General features: G+C 27.3%; 1 protein-coding gene across 1 annotated transcript in view; it reads left to right on the forward strand.

Annotated features, from left to right (window-relative positions):
• The window catches only part of LOC142317324 (trafficking protein particle complex subunit 12-like), a 40306-nt gene extending 15645 nt beyond the window's left edge, over positions 1–24661 (forward strand). The window contains exons 6-9 of the mRNA XM_075353781.1: positions 5767–5913; positions 11858–12027; positions 16882–17017; positions 22032–24661. Coding sequence (XP_075209896.1) covers positions 5767–5913; positions 11858–12027; positions 16882–17017; positions 22032–22277 — 699 coding nt within the window. The 3' untranslated portion in view covers positions 22278–24661. The remainder of the gene's footprint in view (positions 1–5766; positions 5914–11857; positions 12028–16881; positions 17018–22031) is intronic.
• The last annotated feature ends 2695 nt before the right edge of the window (positions 24662–27356 follow it).

Here is a 27356-nt window from a genome sequence, read left to right on the forward strand (position 1 = left end):
GAAATTCCATTACTAAACTTTTCATAATTCTCAGAAATTTTTTAGAAGTGTCATTTATTTAATTTAAATCATTATCTATTATATATTGTTTCATTAAATTTTTATATTTATTAAAACATATCATGACTGGTGTATGAGTTTTGTCAGATTTTAAAATAATGCTGTTATAAATTAATTTACATTTAGATTGTAGATTATTTTTTTATTATTATTAATCAAGGGTTTGAAATTTATATTTCCTCATTTTATATCAACAATTTTATTGCCAGTGGTATTCTGTAAAATATCTTTATCATTAGTGTTTGCTGTATTTATATTTATTTCGGAATCCACTACAATATTCTTGATAATGTCGTTCTTATTCGTAATATTTTTACTTATAGAAATAATTAAACATATCATAATAGATTGTACCCTTATGAACCAAGTGCACCTATGAACCAGGTGCACCTATATTAAATGGGTTACCAAAGTTACACAAACAGGGTATACCTATGCGTACTTAATTACTTTTAATTAATTTTAAAACCAGTACTTCTTACATTATATCTAAAATATTAGATAAAATTTTCAGAAGTAAAATAAAGTTAGAATGTAAATAGAATATAAAAAATGGATACAAGTTAGTAAATAAACTAAAATTATTAAATGTAAATGATAAAACTAGGATGGTTAGTTATGATAACTGTAATATGTATCCTAGTATACCCATAGAAGTAACTGTTAATATATTAAAGAAAATATTAATATAAAATTATGAAGATCCCTTATTTATTGAAAATATCATTGTTATTATAAAAAAAATATGTAAACAAAATTATTTTAGTTTTGATAACTAATATTACACCCATGAAAATACACTACTGATGGGTTTCCCTTTGTCATCCATATTGTCTTAGGCTTATTTGCAGGAGTTTGAAGATAAGATAGTTTACATGATAACACATACACGTGATATTTTAATGTGGACTAGATACATTGATATTTTTGTAGTCTATAATCCTGTGATAAATGATGAATATTTAATAATCGTGAATAAGTTAAACTCATACAATAATGATTTGAAATTTATGTTTGAAATTGATAACAATAGAAAAATTGATTATTTAGATGTTAGTATTGAGTTTGGTAAAAATAATCAATTTATAACTTCAGTATACAGGAAACCAACATCTAACAAAACCACTATACACAGAGCTTCAAATCACCCATGGTCACATAAGATTAGTACTAATACAAATAACAAATATGGTAAATAGAGCAAATAATTAAACAAAGAATTAAATATTATAAAACAGATTGCTATATATAATAGTTATGATAGTGAATTGATAGATAATAAAAAAAAATTGTATAAATTGAAAATAACACAAATTTTTCAATTTTTTTGTTGTCACAAACAACACATAAAAAATTGACAATGTATATTTAAAATATGTATAAACTGATAAAATAGCCAAACACATTACAAAGGTTTATGATAATAAAAAGTCTTAACCCCCATACTGAACGAATAACCATATAATAAAACATCTAATAAGTAATAAACGTAATAATCCTTCTTATGTATACAATTTGAGTGGTATTTATAAAATTGAATGTAATAATTGTGACCGTATTTATATTGATAAGACCTCTAGATTTTTTAAAACCAGATTCATGGAACATTTTAGAAGTTCATTTTAATCAGATCATTTGATTAAAACTAAGCACATAATATCAGATATTCAGACAAACTTAAAAATACTAGAAATTAAAAAATGCATTATGGATATGAATAATAAGGGTTTTGACATTTTAGAAAAGTATTATATATAATATAAGAATAAATTTAATAAGATCAACCTCAGATGGAGTATGAAGACAATGTTATTATAAAGACAGCAGTAGATACCACCACTATCTGTTTTGAAAATAATGTTGAGTAATCAACCTTCCAACCTGATTAGTAAAGAAAATTCCGTGAAACAACTACCATATAATTTTACTTTACTTAAGTTTTTGATTTTTCTTAAAAAGTTTGTAATTTTTATTTTTTAATTTAATTTTAGTTTTAATTTGTTTATATTGACGTCACATTGTTCACATGTGTAAAAAATTGTTTCATTTCAATTTTTTATCTTAATTTTAATATCAGTTGTAATTAATACTTAATCTTTATAATTTTTTATATTTTACATCTTGTTTTGATTTATAATTTAAAAAAAGTTTTTTAAATCTGTTGTAAGTTTTTAAAGTATGATAAAGTAAATTTAAATTTACTTTAAATTTAATTAGTTTAAAAAATTTTTAACATAAACTATAAATTAATAAGTGATATGTGATATGATATTATATATTGCAAGTTTATGATGTTTTTCGAAATGTATATCAGCTGCATTACATTTATATATATAAAAATGTAATGCAGTTGATAATGAGAATTAAGTTCGCGAAAGCACTTCTGCTTATGTAATGAAATAAAGTAAGTAATCAAATTCCAGTTAATCTGTACTTGGGTTGATCTATTAAATATAAATGAAATATATATATATACATTTATATACACACAAATACACAATTACAATCTTATAATTGCAACAGTAACCTTTATTATATATATATATATATAATAAAGGCATATTATATATAGTCTAGTTAATAAAAAAATAGGTACATTTGGTTTCTGTATCGTAAAAAATCAGCTGTATTAAGGAAATTAACAAACAGTTATCAAGATTAAATAATAAATGAATTAAAAATAATTAATAAGTTGCAACAGCAGCAAATAAAAATGTTAAAAATAACCTTAAAAAACTTCAGTTTTTTTTAGGTTTTTAACTTTATTTTTATTAAAAAAAATTTATTTTTTTTATACAGAGTGTCCCATATAAAACACAACCCAACCTTATATTGGTAGGTATTGAAATAATAAAAAGGCATGTGTAAATGTAATTTTTATTATTACCATCCATTACCTTACATTTAGAGTAAATGTTGGAAGTGGCCGCCATCTTCTTGAATACAAGCTTCAATTCTTTTTACAGCATTTCTTGCAACTTTTTTCAAAGTTTGTGGCTGGATATTTAATACAGCTTGTTCAATATTGACTTTCAATTGTTCAAGTGTTCGTGGTTTGTTGCTGTAGACTTTTTCTTTGAGGTAACCCCGTAGAAAAAAATCCGCCGCAGTCAAATCTGGAGATCTTGGTGGCCACAAGCCTCGACCGATAACACGATTACCAAAGAATTCCTCGACGAAATCAGAAGTTGAACCTGCGTAGTGCGATGTCGCACCGTCATGTTGTAGCCAGCAGTGTCTGTCTTCCTCTTCCAAGAGTGCAATGAACTGAAATAAAATATCCTGATATCGTTCTGCATTAATGGTGTACTCGAAAAAAATAGGACCGATTATTTTCTTCCACGATATCGCGCACCACACACCCAACTTCTGCGGGTGTTATTGTTTTTCTGATAAACGTAGGGATTTTCAGCACTCCAAATTCTACTGTTTTGGCTGTTTACGTAGCCATCCAAATGATACCGTGCTTCATCTGTGAAAAATAACGAATCCATAACATTAATTCCCTCACGCAGAAATCGAGGGAACCGTTGACAATATTGTAGCCGTTTTTCTTTGTCGGGCTCAACAAGTCTATGAACCGTTTGAATGCGATAAGGTCGTAATTGTAATCGTTTGGTCACCCGATGAACAGTTGATTTAGACAAATTAATTTCAGCAGATAAACGTCTCATTGATTTATTTGGCGAGGCGAGTAATCGGTCTTTGATTTCAGTGACTGTATCTGTATTCAACACTGATGCAGATCTTTTGTGTTCCTTGTTATTAACAGAACCGGTCTCTCTAAATTTTGCAACTAACCTTAATACTGATGTTTTTTAGGAGCTGGTTTATCTGGGTACTTATGGCGAAACAAATCTTGCACTGAAACCGCTGATTTCGTACTGAAGTACGACTTCAACAATGAAAACACGTTCATCTAGCGAAAACACCATCTTGTCTCTAGCAATACACTGAACTTTATGATTGCATTGTTGTTACTATCGGTAGTGTTCTACTGCGTCGCCGCGAAGTTCAGATGTTGGACAAGTCCATTTCAGTAACGAGTAGGGGAGTAAGCTTGACTTTTGAAATTTCATGGATGAGTGATTGATGGGTTGCGTTTTATATGGGACACCCTGTATAATACGTCTTTCATAGATGTTTATAAAAATTCTCCCTGCTGAAATCACAATAGATGCTGAGGAACATGGGTTTATGATTAAAAAAATAAAAGAAAACAAATAACAATATGAAGAGACTGCTATAACTGTGAACTGACACATTAATTTTTTAACTGATACATTAATTTTTTAGTTCGTTTTCTGACTAATTTTTGTAAAGTTGAATATGTCTTCAAGTTTTCTATACAGACAATATAATTTTTCATCTAAGATATCTTTTGTTAAAATTATCTTGTAAACATTAGTATGGAAAAACTTATACAAAATAAAACAGTTGTGTAAAATCCATTGTTTGATAAAATTACAAAAATACTTGCTGATCAGATTGAAAAAAAATAATGCTTTTTTTAAAACCCATTAAAAGACTAGTAATGTACAAGTTAATGAAGAGAAATTTTCAGTAATACATTAAATACTTGTACTGTTTTAAATTATGATAAAGCGTAAAGTATTACAATTATATTAAATGATTATTCATACATGAATTAAAGTTAGAATTTATATTCCAAGACTATAGATTACTGAATACTGAGGGTAATACTCTTGAGTAATATTTGCATATCAATCTAACATTGGCTAGCAGCTTAATAGGCCATGATCGCAGGAGAAATGATATCTCCTTGCCATTCAAATAGCAATTTGTAATGGATTTGTTTTTATGATTTCAGACAGTTATTGCAGTGAATTATATTTTAATTACAGTATTGTACATTTAGTATTCTATGCATGGTTTCGTAACAAATTTTAAATTGATTAATATATATTTTAGTCCAACTTTGGGACACTGGATAGTTGACATGCAAGGTTCTTGCAGACATGAGAATATTAAGTTTGAAAGTACCTATTTGGACAAAATTGCTACAGAAAAAAGGAGTTCTGATTCAATCCTAAACTAAATTTTTGTTATACATTAGTAAAACTTATTAAAAATCCTGTTTTTTACATATTAAATTTAAGGGCATTTAAAATATAATGGTGATCCTTTATTGTATTAGTGTAAAAAATAAATTATTGCCAATTAACTTCAGAGTATTTTTTTAATATCATAGTTTATGTATATTGAAAACATGTAAAATTAATATTATGAAAATATAATTCTTGAGTCTACAACTGTACTAGTGAATTTATTTTCTGTAATCTTATAAAGGTAATTAATTCAAACCTCGTAGTCTGTTCTGCCTTTCATTGATCTTTCAGTCTCTTTTGAACCCCAAGAACCTCAAATCTTAACAATCTGTTACCATGCTGTTTACCATTATCAAATTGGGACATTCCATATACACAAAAGGATGGCTGGTAATAGATAACCCCTTTTTTTTAAGGAGTTTTGCTGAAAGAGATTAGATGACAGCTGAAGATTACCATCCTGGTTATTGTAGGAAAATTTAATTGTTAAATATCTGGCATTGTTCATTTGAAAAAGTAAAGAAAGTGTTTTCATATGCGAGTACACTTGTGTATATACATGAACATAACACATATATCAGGTTGTGCTGATGCACTGGTTTAATTATTTTGTAAATGATGATGTATTTGTTGGTAGATGTTACGTAATCTGGATAATGGTCGTAGTGAAGATGGAAGTCAGCTTGAATTGACACCCCAAGATAGAGTTGAATCAAAAAAATTATGGAAACAACGTGAAGCTAGAGTTCTGCATGCAATAGTTAATGTAGCTCTTTTACAAAAGGTAATTAATTTTTTATATTCTATGTATTTTTCTTGGTATTTTTTTTTTTTTTATTATAAACTATTCAGTTTGGTGAATGCTGCTAATAAATGGTGGTAGCATAAGGTGAAACTACACTAATATTGTTTAGTAATATGCCTTTGATCACTGGCATTTATCATTATCTTAAATCCTTCAATTTCTAGGATGCTGTCATATTTCAGGTGTTGCAGAGTAAAGGTTATTAACTGTTTTTTCCTGGATTGTATATTATTAATATTATATTTCAAAGAATATTAAATGTAAAAAGATCTGTGTAATAATTCTTTGAATGGCATTGTTTTGATCTTACTTGGCAGTAGTTTCTTTGGTTATCCCTATGAGGCTTCTAAATTCCATGACAGTGCAAGGGAGAATAGGGATGATCATTTCCTCCAAGTGCCTTCTGTATTTTAATATTTTAACAATTTTAATACGAATAATATGGATTAGTTAAAATGAAATTTATGTTATGTAAATGAGATGTGCTTACTTTTCAACATAATCCCATTGTACTTCAGGGCACTTAGTCTATCTTTTAACAAGTTGTTGAATCCTCTCCTGAAAGAAACTTTTTGGTCTAGAGCATAACCAAATGTGCTCTGCTTCCATGACCTATCCATCAGAACAAAAATAATTCCCTTGCAGCTCTTCTTTTAGTGGGCCAAAAAAATGAAAATCACTTAGAGCCAGGTCAGCACAGTGTAGTAGGTGGTTCAACAGCTTGAAACAAAAATTTTGAAGGCAGAGGATTTTTTTCCATGTGAAGTCAAGCATTACAGTGAAGGAAAATCACACTTTTTGAAAATTTACCATACATACCTTTGGACTTGATGAATCTTATCAAGATTCACAAGATTCAGTGATCACAATAGCTCATACTAGTTTTCACTATTCACCGTTTGTTTTCAAAGTGTGAAGTTAATAAAAACTGGGTCTCCCATACCCATAATATTGTTATAATCAACCTTGCTGCAAATGTGTTAGTTTTGAATTTTTTGTAGTAGTATATAAAGATGTTTTCAGACAAACTTTGTTACTTATTACTTTTGGGTTGAAAGTGATGAGCCCATGTTTCATCAACAATTATTTTCCATTTAAGAAAAGAGTCAGCTTCCTTCATCTTCATCATAAACTTCTGGGAAATTTTTAAACGATTTTCTTTGTGAATAACTGTCATTTGATGTGGAACCCAGTGAACATAACTTTTCAAAAGTTTAAAAAATTGTGAATTATTGAAAATTACATTCAGCTCATTTGAGACTCAACTTTAGTTTGTGAATTATTTGTGTAACCGATTTTGTCATTATTCTTTGAAGTGGAAGTCCTTCCTTTCTGTTGTTCATCACAGAGAGAAATTGTACTTTTTTAAAATTATCACTCCATTTAGATCTTGGAACCACTTGACGTGAAAAACTCTCCATATTGCTGCTGCATTTTTTTAATGAATAATCTTGCTGGTTTCACCCCTTCTGAATTGAGAAGACTTATCCCTGCTTGCATTTTTATTCCTTGGAACAATCGGGCAAAAGTTCTTTCATTTTTAAATTGATTTGTTAAACAACTACCAATGAAGCAATACTCCGATGAACAGATGATATAAGATGATATGGTATAATTTGTATTAACAATAAAAAAATGAATATACTTGAAAAATGTTATATTTTTATAATTAAACAAACATATGAAATGATGAATGACCAGATTGTATTTGAAGGATGTTTTAATTAAATATATAGTGGATTGTAGAAAGTGGCAACAGTGATTACAAACGTAGATGTGTGATGTTTAAAATTTCTATCAATCCAGTAATGGCAGTGGAATTGTATTTTTATTACAAATTTTGTGGTTTAGCGTGTTTATGTTTTCTAAATTTATAAGTTTTTAATTTTTTTTTCATTTGTTTGGTGTAATTATAGAATTGTATACCAACTGATGATGTGGGATCCCATGTAAGTCGACTATTGTAACTATAGACTATTTTTTTTAGGTTTTTCTGTTTATATGTTTCAGTGGTTATGTTATCTTTTTAATTTAATTAGCACAGTGATCAATATGTTGATGAATTATTTGAATTTTCAAAATATATATATGAATTATTTGAATTTTCAAAATATATATATATATATATATATATACACATTAATTATTTGCCTTCACTGAAACAAATTTTTAATCGCCTTGATTTTGCATCTTACTTCTGCTTTTCTAAACAAAAATTGAACATTCTGTCATCTCAAAACCAAATTTGCCTTTTTTCAAAATTCAATTTCTCCTTTTCAGCTATGGTTAACTTTATTAAAGCATACAATGTAATCTTTGTTAGATCTACATTACCATAATGTTATTTACTCATAGTCTCAATTACTTCAACTACAAATTCCTCATTATTATTCTCTCTTTTTTGTTGTGAAATATCAGTAAAGTTAAAAGCAACTCTATATTTTAATACACAGATTTCTGTCAACATTATTGTCAATTTCTATGTTTTAACTTATGTTGTCAGTTGACATATTCCCCACATCAGACATTATCTATGTTTGGAATAAATATTGCAAGACATAGTGAAGAAAACTGTTAAATGAGTGCAAAATGTTTTGATTTATTTACACTAAATTAGCTTAATGGGTGTGTTTGTAGTAGAATAAACATACAGCTTATACATATATGGACAGCCATATCATTCTCATCTTCAATAAAGAATTGAGTGTTGTACAATAACAAGGAAATTATCCTACTGATTACAGTTCATTGAATTATATATTTTTTAAATTTATTTTATTATTATAATATAAATTATTTCTACTAACATGGCTACTTCTTTGTCATTTAGAATGTTTGCTGTTTGGAATATTTAACTAAGAAACTGTGTTTTAATGAAATGGCTATAAAACTGACTGTTGTTTAGAGTTGGGAGGTGTCCTTTAATAGAGATTTCTTGGCTTTTTCATAATCTCTTTCAAATTTCTGAAGCTGTGTTCAGTACTAGCAACTTTATTTATTTCTAATGCAGTCAGGCCATATGTTCTGTTTGTATTCATACAACTCCAATAAGCTCCTGCAAAAAGCCTGCATTCATTTTCATTAAATAGGTATCAGATGAATTATGTACATTTTATGAGTGTTATAGGGTATGCAATCATTTGCAAAATATCTTTTTCTAAAAACTGTTTAAAACTCATTAAGAAACATTTCAATTAAAAAGGTTTGAAAATGGATTTCAATGACTTTTTTAAAAATCTATTTTCAAACCTATATATATATATATATATATATATATATATATATAGAGAGAGAGAGAGAGAGAGAGAGAGAGAGAGAGAGAGAGAGAGATATAATAGGTCCATTATCTATTTAAAAAAAAAAAAAAAAAAAAACATTGTTATTAATGTTGAAAAATAACGTATATTGAATTAATTGTAAAAGATCACATAATAAAAAATTAAATCAATGAGCTGGTTGTTTAAAATTTAACTAAATTGCTAAAAATTCTTGCAAAACACATAGTTCAAAATTGGTACCGTAAAAATAAGCATAAGAAAAATACTGTATATTACTATTTAATACACCTTTTAAGAGCCTGTGCAATGGACAAAATCATAGTTTTGGTATATTGATCACCAAGTAGTTCAGTCTTAATGCCTTGCAATTATTTTTTGTGAGATCTTGTAAAAAAAAAAATCTTGGTTCTGTAACATGATGCTAAATCTTCAAACATTCTCTCTCTTATTTTGTAGTGATGACTTGAAGTATGAGACAGTTTTTATTTTTAGAATTTTTATGTACATTTCTCAATTATTCAATACTTTTCAGTTGTACTTTTTAGTGCTTTCTGAGTGTGAATCAGGCCTTCAGAAAAAGTGTTTTGTGATTTTTTTTGAATACAGGCTGGTGTTATATTTTACAATTTTATGTCTTTCTAATATATACAGCTCTTTTTTTCTCTCCTAATTATAAATTTGATATAAAAAAGAGAAAATTAAACTAATGTTACCATACATGAGAAATTTCACTGAAAAGAGAAATAATTAATTGTGCTAATTCATTTTTTTTATGATTTTTATAAAACGTTTTTTTTATATTTTGTAATTATTCAGTGTTTTGATGTTGAATATTTTACGTAACAATTTTTGTTGGACAAATATACTCTTTGAGAGTATGTAAAAATATGATTATAAATAAGTAAACCATTGTTATGATAAAATTGTTATTTTTTTCATGCCTTATGATTATTTTTTGTAAAATCTTCTAAAAAAAAACCAACATTTTTTTAATCTTTATTCAATCTGATACCAAAACAGAATCAGTTTATGGTAAGTTTCCATGTAGTTAATACTTACTGTGTCATGTGTAGTACACAGATTACAGAAGCTTTTTAAATGTAAATTTACTTTGTAACGCTGAATGGATTTTTGCAAAAGACTGTTTAATAAATGCCAATTATTAGATAAACAAAGAACATTTTCAAATAACTCAGAGAAGATAAGCCATGGATGTGATTAAATAGTACTGCCACAGTGTAAAATTGTAGAAAAAGACAAAGAACTGTTTATAATTTTGGATTAATTTTATAATTATTGTAATTTAGTTAAGATTGATTATTTTATCGCGTTTTTCATAGGAAACTCATATGTTTTAAAATGTGAAATTTTGTTAATTTTTCTTGTTTCTTTTTTTTTACAAGTTAGAACTTTTTAAGAGTTGGTCAAGTTAATCTACAGTAAATAAATCTAAACTATAAAACTAAAAAACTCAAAAAACCCTTCAACGACCATTTTGCATAGCTCTATTGTATTTCATCCACAGTAATTAATTTATTAATTTAATTGATTTTTGGTTTTTAAAACTTAAATTAAATTATGAAATATTATTTACTTAATTTGCTATTTAGATTTCTATTCTATGTATATGTCATAGGTGTATTAAAAAATCAGGCTGAATGCAGTGTACCAGCTAATTAGAAAATTACCGGTTAATTGGAAATTATTAAAATAATTAACCAAATTTAACCTACACTTGCTAGTCAAGGTTAGTGGGCGAAACAAGTGTAGATTAAGTTTGATTAGATTATATTTATGAATTATATTTATTATTATAAGCAATAATGCAAATATATTATATTCCATTTACCAATTAGCTGGGTGCATTGCAATAAGTCTGATTTTTTAAATTTGCGTATGACAAATATACATTTATTAATTTTTGTTAATAATCCCTTGTTAATACAAATGGTAAATGCTATTTATCATATATTTCAAAGGTTAATTAATTTATAGATCAATTATTTGTAGGTCAATTAATTTATATATGATACTGATATGGATGATTATTATTTACTTGTAGTTAAAAAAAAAAAAAAAAATAGTGAATGAAAAATTATATACTGAGAATATTTTATCATTATTGATACAATATTAATATGTTTTGTTATCACTTGTAATTTGTTATAAACAAGTTTCTATTGATACAGAGAAAAAATTTGACATGTTTATTTGCTTTTTGTGACATTGTGTGATTAAGTTTAGTTATAATGATTTAGGATAAATGTTCCATTTTTTGTCATATATTATGCCCAAATATATTCAAACTATACCTAATTCTTCAACTGGTAAAATTAAAAAAAAAAAGATTTGCCAACTAAACTTTTTCTATGTGTTTTTGTCTTAGATTTCTATTACTTTCTTTGAATTTCATCCTAGCAGTTATGCCTTTAAGAAAAAAAGTTCATTTTTCCCCATGAACTGCTCACATTCAGTTGAGTTCCAGCCTATCTGTATGATATTGTAATGAATATTTTCAGAAAAATATAATGGGGTGAGGTTTAAAATTATCTAGAGAATAATAACTTCAGGTATATTTTATTATTAATTATATTTTAAATGATGTACTTAATTTAAATAAAAAATAAAATGTTTATGTTATATAGGATTATTGGTTAGCTGTTGATGTTCTACAACTGTTATGTGAGAAAGAGACTTTGCTTTCACAAAAAAGGTCCTTATATTCTGTATTAGGTCGTGTTCTTCTACAGTTGGGAGATGTGATGGGTGCAGAAAAAAATTTCCAAATGGCGCAGTCTTTAAAAAAAACCCAGACGTAAGTGACTTCAAAAACAAATTGAAGTTTTTTTAGGATTATGATTTTTGTTTTTTAAAGATAAAAATTGTATTTCTTTGATTTATGTAATTATTAATTTTTAAAAATAAATATTTCAGAATTTATTGAAATATAATTATGTTGCCAAAGTAATCAGTATAGTCCAAGGTGTCTTCGGAGGTTATAGAAAAAGTTAAGTAACTGGTCCAGAACAGGAAATAAAAAATATAATAAATTGCTATGAAAAATTGCCCCCACCTTTCTTTCATTACTTGTCCATCTGCCTCTTTATTATGTTTTTAAACAAAATATTATATCTTATGAATATTCAGAAATATTTTAATAATATTTGGCATAAAGTTAACACCAATATTCTTTACAAAAGTAGGGGAAATATATTAACATATTTTGAAATGGCAGTCCTGATACCTTTTTAGATTAATACTATCTTGTTAATTATTATTTCTATTTTTTTTTTTTGTCTTAAGTCATTTGACTGGTTTGATGCAACTCTCCAAGATTCTTTATCTAATGCCAGTTATTTGATTTTGGTGTACCCCTACATCCTACATCCCTAACAATTTGTTTTACATATTCCAAATGTTGTCTGCCTGCACAATTTTTCCCTTCTACCTGTCCCTCCAGTATTAAAGCGACTATTCCAACATGCCTTAAATGTGGCCTATAAATTTGTCTATTCTTTTTAATATAGTTTTCCAAATGCTTCTTTCTTCATGAATTTGCTGCAACACCTCTTCATTTGTCACTTTATCAACCCATCTGATTTTTAACATTCTCCTATTGCACTACATTTCAAAAGCTTCTAATCTGTTCTTGTCAGGAACTCCGATCATCCAAGTTTCATTTCCATATAAAGCTATGCTTCAAACATATACTTTCAAAAATGTTTTCCTGATGTTTAGATTAATTTTTGATGTAAACAAATTATATTTCTGACTGAAGGCTCGTTTCGCCTGTGCTATTCAGCATTTTATATCGCTCCTGTTTCATCAGTCTTTAGTAATTCTACTTTCCAAATAACAAAATTCTTCTACCTCCATAATTTTTTCTCTTCCTATTTTTATATTCAGAGGTCCATCTACATTATTTATACTACATTTCATTACTTTTGTTTTGTTCTTGTTTATTTTAATGCGGTAGTTCTTGTGTAGGATTTCATCCATGCTGTTCATTGTTTTTTCTAAATCTTTTTTTCCCCTCAGCTAGTATTACTATATGATCAACAAATCGTAGCACCTTTATCTTTTCACCTTGTACTGTTACTCCAGATCTACATTGTTTTTTAGCATCATTAACTGCTATTTCTATGTAAAGATTAAAAAGTATCAGGGGTAGGGAACTACATCCTTGTCAATCTCCCTTTTTTATTACAGCTTCTTTATTATGTTCTTGTTTTTTAGCATCATTAACTGCTATTTCTATGTAAAGATTAAAAAGTATCAGGGGTAGGGAACTACATCCTTGTCAATCTCCCTTTTTTATTACAGCTTCTTTATTATGTTCTTCAATTATTACTGTTGCTTTTTGGTTCCTGCAAATGCTAGCAATTGTTCTTCTATCTCTGTACTTGAATCCTAATTTTTTTTAAATGCTGAACATTTTATTCCAGTCTATGTTATCGAATGCCTTTTCTAGGTTTATAAATGCTGAGTATGTTAGTTCGATTTTCTTTAATCTTCCTTCTACTATTAATGTGAGCACTAAAATTGCTTCCCTTGTCTCTGTTATTTTCCTGAAAACAAATTGGTCTTCTCCTAACACTTCTTCCACCCTCCTCTTAATTCTTCTGTACAGAATTCTAGTTAAGATTTTTGATGCATGACTAGTTAAGCTAATTTTTTTGTATTCTTCTCATTTTTCTGCTCGTGCTTTCTTTGGTATCATGAATAATGCTCTTTTTGAAGTCTGACGGAACTTCCCCTTTTTCATAAATATTACGCACCAGTTAATAATCTATCTATTGCTTCCTCACCCGCACTGCGCAGTAAAATTCTGCAGGTATTCCGTCTATTCCAGGAACCTTTCTGCCATTCAAATCTTTTAATGCTTTCTTAAATTCAGATGTCAGTATTGTTTCTCCCCTTTTATCCTCTTCTCTTTGACTTCCTCTATAACACCATTTTCTAATTCATTTCCTCTTTATAACTCTTCAATAAATTCCACCCACCTATCAAACTTTCTTTTTGTATTATAAATTGGTGTACCATCTTTGTTTAACACATTATTAGATTTTAATTTATGTACCACAAAACTTTCTTTTATGATCTGTCTATTTTACCAATGATCATTTCTCTTTCTTAATTTTTCCCATCTTTCTTAAGTTAAAGAAGAGAAATGAAAAGAATAAAAAGAAAAAAGAATAGAATAAAAGCCTAAAATAAAAAAAAAATTGGATTTTGGACTTCTTAAATGCAGTAATAAGCCCCTCATTGAGAGCTTTTCAACAATATATCATAAGTGATACTTATTTTTATTGGTTCCAGAGTTATAGCCAAATAAAATTTTAATTAATGGACTATTTGGATCTTACAAGGGGAAGGCACATCAGTTCAAATCTGATTTCATCTCTTTTTTTTTTTAACTTTTTTTTTAATTTAAATATATTGATTTATTAATAATTATTAACCTCTGATTGTAAAAAAAAAAATTCAGTAAATAATAATTCAATAACATTAAAAAAAATTTGAAAAAATATCGAAGTTATTAATGAAATAAAATTTTATGTAGTTTTCATTTAAAAAAAAAATATGTATCTGTAATTTAATAGGCTTACAAGGAAGTGACGTGGTGTCCGCATCAGATTCTTTTCATAAAAAAACTAATGAATTGACAATGCTGTGGGGAAGAAATGACTCCATTTTTTTCAGTGAAACTAATGGATTGATAATGCTAAATGTGAGGGTACATTGTCGTATGAAGCAGCCATCACTTGGAGGACCAAAGTTTGAACTTTTTACCTCTTCCACCAATGATTGAACCTCTTACTGATTTTATTTTGTAATCTTTTTAAAATGTAAAGATAGTAATGACTGTTTAGTAATGTTGGTTTGTACTTCAGGAAAGAATTTGTAATGAATTACACCTTTACTATAAAAAAAAAAAAAAATTTAACGTGATCTTGATATTTAATTTTGACATCTTTTTTTGTCCACTGAAATGTTGCATTTGGTTGCTGATAGGTAAACAGAAATTAGAACATACAAATTCTTTTGAGTTTTATCATAAAAGTCTTTTAATTTTTATTACAGTCATCTATTAATGTTGATGATCTTCCTGTACCCGGATCATTATTAACTGACTTGTATCCTTTTTTAAATTATGTAGATTACTCATAATGTTGAGTACTAATAAAATAGTCCTCATTAGAAAGTTATACTAATAATTCATATGTTTCTGTATATATGCATATTTCAGTTTCATACAAAATTTCATGTTAATATATTGTGGGGATAAATCACTCTAAAAATTGCAATGTGGCACAGAATTACTTATTTAAATGGTTACACCATGAGCTGCTGCATAACATACAATATGTGTTTAAATACAAACACATACAAATTGTGTGTATATGGGATAGTGTGTTATATTTTTCTTCAAGCAGTGGTACCAACTGTATGTTTTTAAATTCTTCAATATTCACAGTTCAAATATTCTCTTTTTAAAAAGGGTTTGCATGTTATTAAAACTGTACAGGATGGTAGAGATCATTTAATTAAGTTAAAAGTTCATGTTATCATAAAACAAATGGTTTGATAGACTAAAATCAGATGTACTGATTTTGATGTAGAGTACATGTATGGATTTGGTACCAAAAAACTCTACACCAGCCTTCCTTCAATAATGTTATAACTATAAAAGGAAGTGAAAATATAAAGAGTTGAAGAGAGCAGGTGCAAAGAGTTTGCCAAAATAGCGTTCAAGGTAAGATAGTAAGCGTTGCGCATGTCCACCATTCTAGTGAAATCTGTGCTTGGCCGCAGTAAAATTAGTAAAACTTGGGTTATGTCATGATTGCCTGTACAGCGAGTATCATTTGTTTTATCTATGCGAAATCTATTTTTTATAATAATACTTGTGTGAAAACTTGATTGGGTGTGTATAAAAAATTGTGAAGTAGTTGAGAACTTTGTGATAATATTTGAAATGATTCGATGTCTTAATTTAAAGAAGGTTCAAGCTTACCATAATTGAAAAAAAGAAGAAGGAATGAGTCAACTGGAATTGAACAAGTTCAAAATGTTCAAGGTGGAGTGTAGACCTGTAGAATGTGAAAAAGCCGAATGCTGTAAACACTCGTACCTCTATCTCCCTCTATTGCTCCTGTTAAGCCTATGAGATAGATATAACTAAAAATACTTAAGAAGATGTAATAAAGTTGATGGAAATTGTAAGTAGATTAGTAGGAGATATCTCAAAATACATTTATTTTTGGAAAAAATTTCTGTAAATAGTAAAAAAAAAATTTTTTTATCCTAAATGCTGGAGATTCATTAACTTCTTACATTCACCCAACAGGCATGTTAATATTCTATATCTAAAAGACCGCAGCCATGGCTCTGATGCATCTCTGCCCTTTCTTGTTTTGCAGGTACATAAAGTGGACACTTTCAAGAGCTATTAAAAAACTTATTTCTTTTTCCATTTCCACTTTAATAATTGTTAAATTAAGAGAATAAACAATCTCTGATAAAAGTAATTGCAGAATCTAGTGGGTGTTTTTTTTTAGTGAAATGTGAATGTGAGATACTTAAAAATCATAATTCTAGCATTACTTTCTGTAGTAACAATTTTTTTAATTACAAATTATAATTGCTGTGTTTTTTTTATATGCAGTGGAACACTTACTGGCCACACTGCTGATTTACAGGAGCTAGTTGACAGAGGATTGATGGCAGTTTCTCAACATGCATTTCAAGATGCATATGATGCATTTCATAAAGCTTCACTCTTAGAACCAGCCAATATCATGGTATTTTTACTTATTAATTTCTATTTTTTACTTTAAGTCTTAATCTCTTGATGTTGGTATCGCTTTCAATTATATTTCCGTGTTATATTATGTTTATGCTAGAATTTATCCACATGATTGAAATTCTAATTTTCTACCTAACATTTCTAGAACCTTATAGATATTGGGTTTTACACCTGTTTTAAAAATTCACAAAAAAAAATGTGGTTAACAGTCGGCAATAAACTGCAGTTTATTAAAAAATAAAATTAGCTTGTTACCATTAAATTACCAGTGAGAGAGAGTTACTATGAAATTGTTTGCAATAGATGCACCAGATTAATGCTAATGCATGGTTATGTCATGTTACCTAGTGATACTCCTGGTTTGAATAACTGTGTGTAAGTGCGTCTTTCATTATTCAGAATTTATGCTGCTGGATCATTAATATTTTTAAATAAAGTCCTATTTAGTCTGATCAATATATATTTAATTTATAACACATTTAGATATGTTTTCACTTATTTAAATATTATAGTCATTAGTAAATTATCTCACATTGTTAAGTTTAAAATGGTATACAATATTAGTTTTAAATGGTGTACATGTACAATATTTATGTTTAAAGAGTATTATAATTAATGTATTTATATTTAGTTTCACATTTTAAGTTACATCCTGTACTGATTGATTTAGACAATACTATTAGAAAGAAAAAATATATAATACAAAGCAGCTGTTGAACTTAACTAGAATAACAAATTTATATGCTTTACATAAGTAAGAAGAAAAGAGTTAGACAGTTTATTTACCAATAATAAGGAGGACATGAAACTAAACAATTCCTATATGCCGTTGACTAACTGCTGTGCATTGCAGTTTCCCTTGTTGTGTTTACTGTACATATTGCATCAGAGATTTTAATTAGGACACAGAATTGTCACAATTTTTAGGTAATATCATCACAATTACAAATCCTTTAAATTCCTTAAATCTGTTACATTTATTTAGTGGAAGCTCTTTACAGTTATTTACACTATGTTATATATTAATACTACTGCTACTACTATTACTGCTAGTAATAATAATAATTCATTTCTTAGATTTTGTTTTACATACAGTATCTTAGAAACATTACCAACTTAAACCACTTATACGCTCTGTATAAAAAAAACACTTCATATGAAAAATTAGGTTTCCCCTATAGTATATTTCATGTTGGGGATACCGTCAAAATTAAAATAACAAAAACAAAACTTTAAATTAAAATAATTAAGTAATTTGTGTTGTCAGATACTTCACAATATTGTATAATCTTATTTTACAAAAATTTCCTTCATACATTGCATTCTATTAATCGAACAGCAATTTCTCTACACTATCTACTTCAAATAACCAAGAGAATTTTGCACTAAACTTAGTTTTGTTCCCTCGTTTCTTGATTACTTTGTGGAGTAAGTTATACATTTTTAGTACTAACTAAAAAAGTGCAGAAATGTTTATGTAGTTCTAGTTTTGTTTTAGACAGTATAAAAATGTCTTTTCTGCATGATTTTCTTACATCTTCTGCGTTATTAATTCTATTATTCATACTTTCTAATAAAGAAAATCCTTAAAACTTTATGAACATATAAATACCTAAGGGGCAAAATCTTAAGTTTCTTATAAAGGGGAAACAATTTTAATTTTTTTTTTAAATTAATTATTTGTTGATATTCTTATTTTTTTCCAAGGAATAATTATGAATTTCAATGCAGTTTGCTGTGAATCTGAAACAGCTTTTTGCAAAGTTTCATTTTTCTTTTTAAGCAGTAATATTTTAGCTGTTAGTGCTTAAATTTTTCAGTGCTTCAGTTTTTCTTGTACAATTTATTTAACAATATTTCCATATCAGTATGACATTGTATTGAGTTTCCTAACTGCTGTTCCATCTTTAATTTCATTCAGCATTTTAAATATATCAGCTAAGGATTTTTCTTTCTTGAGTTTTCTCAGTAGTTAGGCTGTGTTTTCTCTCTTGCACATTCCATGCATTTTCCATTTCTATTTATTAATAGAATAAATAGAATATAATAATAATAGAAAAAAAATTATTTGTATTTGTAGGTTTTTAGATTTACACAAACGCTATGAAATTTTGCAATACAGTTAGATCATGATACTTTTGCACCACCATGCTTCTTAGATTTACTGTATTTCTTATATGACTTACTCATAATTTTCAAGTTACACTTAACATAATTACATATATATATATCTGTACGGTTTTGTACAAGATAATTTAAATGAGAAACCAATTTCAAACATGAAAGTTCATTTCATTAACAGCACAGTGTCAAAAACATATAAAGCCAACCAAGCACAACCTTCCATCCAACCAGTTGTGAATGGCTACTAATTTATTTAACTGCTTGGATTTATTTAAAAATTTTTTTAATTATATTTCTGGATGAAAGTTTTCATGTATTCATTTAACTTTAAGTTTGTGTAATATTTTTTTGCTCTGTTGTATACATTACTGATTATTAATGATGTGTTTTTTATAGATCACAAATATTATTATTATTCATGTTTTTTGGAGCAATAATAATCACCTTGGTTGTTCAGTCATTGAAAAATATACAAAAAAGATTTTATTTTGTTTCTTACTGACTAGTCTTACAGAAGATTACTTTCCTGTACGTACGGGATTGATGTAGCAAATTTTTATTTGATCATAAAATAAAAAGGAAGAAAGAAATTAATGATAGATAACCAAATTTTTCAGTAAAAAATCTAAGAATGTTTCCTCTTAAGTAAACTATTTTTTATTGAGTAAGAAACAATTAAACAGATTTTATTAACTTAAAACAAATTGCATTAAGTCAAGTTTAGGTAAGGTTGTCCTTTAGTAACCATCATTACCTAAAAATGCTTGGTTTAGTACTTACAATTTTTTAACATTTTAATACAGGATTTTCATTTTTACATTTTATCATTGTATTATTAGGATGTTTAAATAATAAAATGTTATCTACCAAATATCCCAGAATGTACAAGATGTTGAAACAAAGAATAAAATAAAAAGGTCTCCTCTATCAACTTACTCTCCAGGTTTTTAATTAAAATGTTTAAATTTTTCTTTGTTATTATAATAAAATAAACATAAATCATATTTAAAGTATAATAAATAAATAGTTATACATATTCAAATTATGTTGAAAGTTACAGAAAAAAAACCCAGATAATTTACTAATACATTTATTTGTTTTCGTTATTAGTACAGTTATGAGTACTTACCTCTGTGATAGTGCAGTGATGTCTCTTGTCTCCATAAGGTTCTAGGTTTAAATACCAATTTTGTTTTATTTAATGTTCTTTAAAAGAGCAAAGATTCTGTAATAATAAATATAATGATGATGAGAGTGATGACAGTGGAATCAGCAATAGAGATAATGAAATGAATTTATCTTATACAGATAAATATAGCATAAGACACACAAAATAAAAGATAAAGATAAAATATGTATAATATAGTTTAACAAAAAAAAAAAAAAACCTTTTCAGTCAGTTTGATATAATTTTGCCCAATTAATATCGAAACAAGACCCCTTTGTTCATAATATTCCTTACAAAAACAAATCTTGTCCTCCCACTAAATCCATATTTCTCAGTTCAGTTAGTCCTTCCGATATTGAAATAGCAATTCAAATTTCTGAAAAGTCTTTCTTTTGACAATATCAGCAATTTCACTCTTAAGCAGATAGATTCCCTAGTTTCAAATTCCTTTCCTTTCATAATCAATAAGTGGTTTAGAAAAATTTACAGCATTTGGCCAAAGTGACTGAAAAACTAATAAAAATTAAACTATTAAAATTTTTTTGAACTCCACAAAGTCCTTGATGACAAGAGATTTAGAGGGATTGCATTAAATCTTTTTGAAAGCTTCCTAGGAAATAAACTACATTCCAACTATACATTCTAACTCCTTACATTCTGACTATTAAAGATCAAAAAAGTAAAATGAATTTATTTTCCTATTTTACTGTAAGAAGCTATTATCACCTTTCCTTTTTTACTGAATGTAAATGACTTTCTGAAATTGAATATAAAAGATTATATGATTATTTCCTTTGCTGATGATACTGTATTAATTTTCTCTCATGATTCTTGAGAAAAAGTCTTTTAAATAGCTAAAAATGATTTTTGTGCCATTAAAATGTGATTCAGCTACAATATTTTAAACTTAAATACAAATATAGTAAATTATTACAATTTTAGCAAATACAGCCTAACAATATGTAAATATGAAATTAAAATTTTCTTTCATCAGTGATGAATATAAAATTAATGTGTGTAACTGCCCAATTTTAATAAAAAGTAACATAAAATACCTTGACATAATTTTAGAAAAATTTCAAAATGGAACCTTCATGTAGAATATATCAGCAACATTTTAAAATTCATAAGCTGTAAATTTTACAATGCATTGTATATTCTAGAGTTTAATAACCTAAAAGTTTTATACTTCGGTGTAGGTTAATGACTTTTACGATACAGTCTGTATGGGATTACAATCTAGAATATATAATGCATTGTAAAATTTATAGTCTATGAATTTAAGAATGATGCTTGTACATTTTATATAAAGCCTCCATTTTAAAGATTCTTCTACAATTATGTCAAGATATTTTATGTTACTACTTTTTTCTAAAAGCGGGCAGTGACACATTAATTTTACAATCATCACTGGTGTGGAATTTTAACATCATATTTTAATAGTGGTGTATTTGCAGAAAAAGTAATAAGTTTAGTTATATATGTATTGTAGTTATTTATGTTTAAAGTACTCTAACTCACCAAATTTTAATGGCACAGAAACCATTTTGTAATTTGTATAATAATTTATTATAATTGTAATTTGTATAATTTTAATTATTGAATTTTGTTATTTAATAATAATAGTTGCCACCAGAGATGGTCATTTCAGGGAAATATTTGATGATTGGTTATTTTATTGCATTTTTTTATTGTAAAAATTATCACTTTTTTTCAGGTTCAAAACAATATGTCTGTCTGCCAGTTATACCTTGGACGTTTAAAACAAGCTCTGAGTATACTTTGTGAAACAGTTAAGACACATGTTGATACGGCACTTCAAGAAAATGTATTATTGAATATTTGTACATTATTTGAGCTTGAAAGCTCTCATAGCAATGATAATAAATTGGCATTATTACGACTTGTTAATAAGCATAAGGGAGATGCTATTTGCATATCTTGTCTAAAGTTACAAATGTAAAATATTATTATTTTAAAGTACTAGTCTTTAATTGTATCCAAAGTATATGTAAATCTGTATTTACAGATGTGATATCAGTGTTAATAGCTCTGTCAAAAATTAGTAGTTTATAAGTTTTAGAATTAATCCAAAAGCTTTTGCACATGAAAATCTGAACATTTGATCTTCCTGTTAATCATCATAATGTCTTTTTTTTAATCACAAGTATTATTTGAATTTTGGATTTATTGTCCTTTATAATACGTACAGAATAAATTATGATACTTTTTGTGAGATAAATAGTTATCCTGTGAGATTTCACATACTGGTGATCTGTTACTGAATGTTACATACTAAGTAAAAAGTAGAAATTTTTTTTTTGTAAACTAAATATTATATTTTGAAGATCGTTGATACTTGTTGGAAATTCACTTTTATTACAATTTAATTTCCTAATATGAGTAACAAAGCAGTGTAATCAAATTCAATTGTTCTACAATCATTCTGACAGTTAATCACCGGTCATACCATATCAGGTCTCTGATTCACTCAACATTGTCATCACTTTTTGATGTTAATGGTCTTGCAGAGCGTGAATTGTCCGCAGCTGATTCCTGGCCATCTGAAAATGCTTTAAACCACCTAAAAACTTGAGCTTGTGACAGAGCATCATCTCCATACGTTCTTTTCAATTTTGAAAAAGTTTCAGTAGCATTTTCACTGAGTTTAACACAAAACTTGATTGCACAACATCGCTCATTTTTATAACTCAATAAAAACAGGTTTACAAAAAGTTTTACAATAGACTAAAAATATTAATACCTAATATAAATCAGCTGTTCATACAACCGTATGTTTACTAGTAACTTTACAGTGTTGCCACTTTGGCTGCCAAAAAAAAAACCAGTACCGACCTTGTATAAGCACCTAACCAAACATCTCGCCGTACCTTATTTTACATTTTTTCAGAATTGAAAAATAGAAATACTGTAAATATTGCACATGTAAATAAATAGAAAAAGTAATAGCTGCTTAATTGCTTTCAATGAAGTTGAAGGAAACAAGGACTTGGCTGGTTATAACTGATTCCCCATTTAATTAAATCATTCACTGATATGGTGTATTATATACAATATCCATTCAGCAAAAAAAAAAGTAAATTAGCAATTTTTAGCAAAAGTCATAAAAAAATTAAACATTAGTTAAAAATAGAATTACAGATTTTTAACTTACTCTACCTCACTGAGATAGATGTCGGTTATTACATACGACAGGTTTTCACAAATAAGTAGGAAAGTTTTAATTATATCGCTTACATCGTGCCTCAACAGTTATTAATTTAGAAGTTTCAAAAGAAAATTACTGTTGAATAATAAAAGTATAATGATAAATTTTGTTGAAAGATCTGTTAAAAATATTAATTTTTTCATCTGAAAAATAACCAATCTTCAGGTAAAATATTTTATGAAAAATTTGTTATGCTTTCCAGTTTATTTTACTGAAAAATATTATGTCTGTGCGTACCATTATATATAACATAGTGATTGCAATGAGCAATTTTATGCAAAATTTGTGTTTGATGATTTTATAGTAAGTTAAAAAAAATTGAGAGAAAAAACTAAATATAAAGCATGATTGTTACAATTTAGCTTATAGAGGGCAAGTGTTGTGTATACTCACAGATCTCCAGTACTGAAAGTTTCACAGATCTTCATTTTTGTTTTAATCTTATTTTATTATATTACAAGCCATTTATTATACAACAAAAACAGTTTAAATATTTAATGTTAAATGTGTAATGTTAGGAGCCATATTGTATGCGTGTGTTTGGTGTTTTGTTATAAGGACAGACACTCACGTTCATGTATCCTAATGTTGACTCCTTCCTTTTAGCAGGTCTCAAAATGCCCAACACCCAAAAATATTGAAATAACATTAAGAACGACTATTTTAATAGTAGGGAACTTTTTTCATTGATTTTTTTAGATGACTCAAGTAAGAAACTAGCGATCTTACTTTGAGTGTAAATCAGTAGTTCAGAGTGTGAAAAGTGGATGTGTAGTTTCCGCCATGGGTACATGAAGCCCTATCAAGGACATCAAGCACAGAAGATTAAAGACCATTTTCTCACATATACAAACATTCATCCTCAAGAACTAAACATTTATACCTATCTATTGGGGAATCCACTCCATTATTTGGTGTCAGCTGATACCATTTAACAGCATTAATGTGCAAATAGGAACAGTTATATTCATAGAATCTAACCATCTATAATTCTTATCTATAACTAGGAATAACAACTAGCAAAAGTTTTGAATATTTTAAATTATGTTTTATATAGTTATCCATATTTCTAATGTCTAATACTAATAATTATAGAATAAAGATACTAACATTTTTAATTTGTTTAAAATAAATTTAAACTGCATTTGTTATCCTTTTACAAAAATCAGTAGTCTATTTGAATATGGCCAACCTAACCCAACAAGAATATAAACTAATAATATACAGTGGTCTCTCACTTTATGATGTTAATTGGTTCCAGATAAACCTTTACTGGTTGTAAAATGAAAATACAGTAATATGAGGCTGTTTATTATAATGCATAAACCATACTTACTTGCTTTGAATTCTTAGTGTGTGCTGGCATTTTGTGGACTTTTTTATTTTAAATCATCAAATACAGGTTTAGTATGAACATTTTTCATACTTTTACTAATTGTTCACCTTTCATTTGTATTTCTTTAATTCACAGCTTTTTTCATTTTAATGCCTACAGTGTCATTTTAATGTCACAGTGTCTACTTCATTAATATTTTTCACACTTTTTAACTGTTCTTTATTTACTATGTTGATTGAAAACTTTTATTATAAGGTAATTTATAAATCCTGATTCATAATCATGTTTTTTATTATTTCTTGTTTAGTTTTAATAAAAATCTTATTTTTACTTCATTATTTAGTAAAAATTTTATTAATGAATTTTTTGAGAATAAATATGAAATGGGAAGTATAATTTTACTACCCCTAAAAGTACAAGAAACTTAACTTAAGAAAAAAGAATAAAACTAATTTAAAATAAAACTATTTAAATAAAATAACACAAAATTAATCTTTAGTACAGTGGTAAGTAATGAAATTGGTTTATTCTAGTTTTTTTTTTTAGTGTTGTCCAACTTGTGATATTTATCATATTGTAAAATAATCTTATTGTTTACTACTTATTTGATGTAAGTGCAGCACGTAATGTCAACAGTGTCTAGTTCAATATAACTATCACCAAAATTACATAAATCGTTTTAACCCAAGTATCTCCAGTTCTTACTTTACTGAAATGCATATAAAATATCAGTTTGTATTTAGCTTAAATAAAGGATTAAATAAAATTCACTGTTCTTTTACTAAATTACACAATTTTACAAGTCAATAAAACATTTATAGAAAATAAAAAATTAACTCATTGGTAATATAATTTAAAAAATAATTAATTCTTTTGCAACTTTAGCAACTGTCTTTTTAAGACTTTAATGGTATTTAAGAATAAGTCCTTCATATTTAGTAATCGTTTTTCACTTATCTGCACTAAAACATTCTCAAAAATTATGGTGGACACCATTCCTTTGAAAAAATGTTGATGTACGTGCTCTTCCAGCTTGGTAAAGAAAAATAAATGAAGTTTCTATTCTCTCTACATATAATTTGATATCCAATCTTCACAGCGGTATAGACAGATACTGATTATTAGAGCATCAAAAAATGGCACATACCCTGCCAAACTTATTATCTTTCTCATTACAGGTATTGCCATGACAGCTGGCAAACCAAAGTATGCTACTTTCCTAAACTTTGCTGATAAGTTACTACACTGAAATAATTTTAGAACAATAAAATCTGCTTCTATTGTAATAAAAATCTAGGAGCAAAACAATCTTTCCTTTATGAAATGGGACAACTGCTACTATCTTAGAAAGATTAATTTCTAATAAACTGATCATCGTAGTACCTTCTCAATATAATTGTAACCTATGTTGTGCATTTGTACAGGACCAAGCCAATAGTATCAAATCATCTACATAAAGCAAGGGCATTAGAACTTTGAATGAATCTGCACCAATATTTCTAGCACTATTTCATTCAAAATATCTCCTATAAAAAGTGCAAATAGTAGAGGGTTCAATACTTCTCCTCCAGGACTGTCAAATTTTATTTCACTCTACATCAAATCCTTTAATTTCAAAAATCAATAAAAATAGCAATCACTCTTTTTTGTTTTAATCATAGCTTAACTGCTGATGATAAAAGTAAATACAACATCCCTATATTCTCTTCCTGCCCGAAATCCTACCTGTAAGTAATTTCTGTTTATTTATTTCAGCCTACAAGAAAGTATCAAAACTTTCCATTAAGTTGTGAATACACCATACACACAACTGAGTATGTATATGTAATTCACAAAATAAGTTTAGAAATTTAATGAATAAATCCATCTTATGTACAATTAATTTATAAAATGTTTCAATCAACTGCAGTTATCTACAAATAAACAATATACTTTTTGACTACTCCTTTGTAGTTTTAATTTTATGATGTTTTACAAATTAAAAATGTCATTGACTGTAGACTATCCTCCCTAAATCCAGCATGGAACTCATTAGTTATGTTATTTTTACTCACCCATTCCTGCAACATACCTAATAACACCAGAAAATTTTTTTTTCCAATATTTTAATACTTCAACAGTAGTATTAGTTAAACAGATGCCCTGATAATTTGGTATATTAAATATATTGCCCTTTTTATGTATTGGGTAAATTATAGTTTCTAAAAAACCAAATGGCACCTGTTGTGTCTGAAAAACATTATTATAAAAATTTAACAAAAGTCTAAAAAATTCTCTGGGCACCATTTTATAAAATTCCACATGTACTCGTACACTTCATTACCCTTAGCTTTATTCACTATCGTTGACAGCTCTATATATATATATTACTGATGAATTGAAATGGTATACACAAGATACTCGTAAATGGATGGCACAGTGATCAGCTGACAGCAAGCTGCATAAATATTGGACCCATGTTTCTGCCTTAATATCCA

Source organism: Lycorma delicatula, chromosome 1, assembly GCF_047948215.1.
Source record: "Lycorma delicatula isolate Av1 chromosome 1, ASM4794821v1, whole genome shotgun sequence".
Classification (NCBI taxonomy): domain Eukaryota; kingdom Metazoa; phylum Arthropoda; class Insecta; order Hemiptera; family Fulgoridae; genus Lycorma; species Lycorma delicatula.